We start from the raw sequence: 221 nt of genomic DNA, 5'->3' as shown, positions 1-221 counted from the left end.
CTCGGAGCCATAATAACAACAAATAAGTCTTTTCTACCAACATATGTTATTACACCTAAGCTTGAACACTTTCACATCTTTGGTGTTTTGTAATGTGCTTGGAATGGATTCTCGAGATATAAGCAGACGACGACGATCTCTCGAATCTAAACCATCAGTTATAGTTTCTTGACTCAAGGAACACTTTACATTGCCTTTGAATTCTTGGATGCTGGTTCTGG

General features: G+C 38.0%; 1 protein-coding gene across 1 annotated transcript in view; it reads right to left on the bottom strand.

Annotated features, from left to right (window-relative positions):
- The window catches only part of LOC119594923 (procyclic form-specific polypeptide B1-alpha-like), a gene marked incomplete in the record, with an annotated part of 525 nt that continues 304 nt past the window's right edge, over positions 1-221 (bottom strand). Inside the window, 1 exon segment of the mRNA XM_037943996.1 lies at positions 1-217. Coding sequence (XP_037799924.1) covers positions 186-217 — 32 coding nt within the window.

This window comes from Penaeus monodon, chromosome 34 (assembly GCF_015228065.2).
Source record: "Penaeus monodon isolate SGIC_2016 chromosome 34, NSTDA_Pmon_1, whole genome shotgun sequence".
NCBI classification, from domain to species: domain Eukaryota; kingdom Metazoa; phylum Arthropoda; class Malacostraca; order Decapoda; family Penaeidae; genus Penaeus; species Penaeus monodon.
The sequence above is the reverse complement of the archived record's forward strand: the minus strand, read 5'-3'. Positions and strand labels throughout refer to the sequence as shown.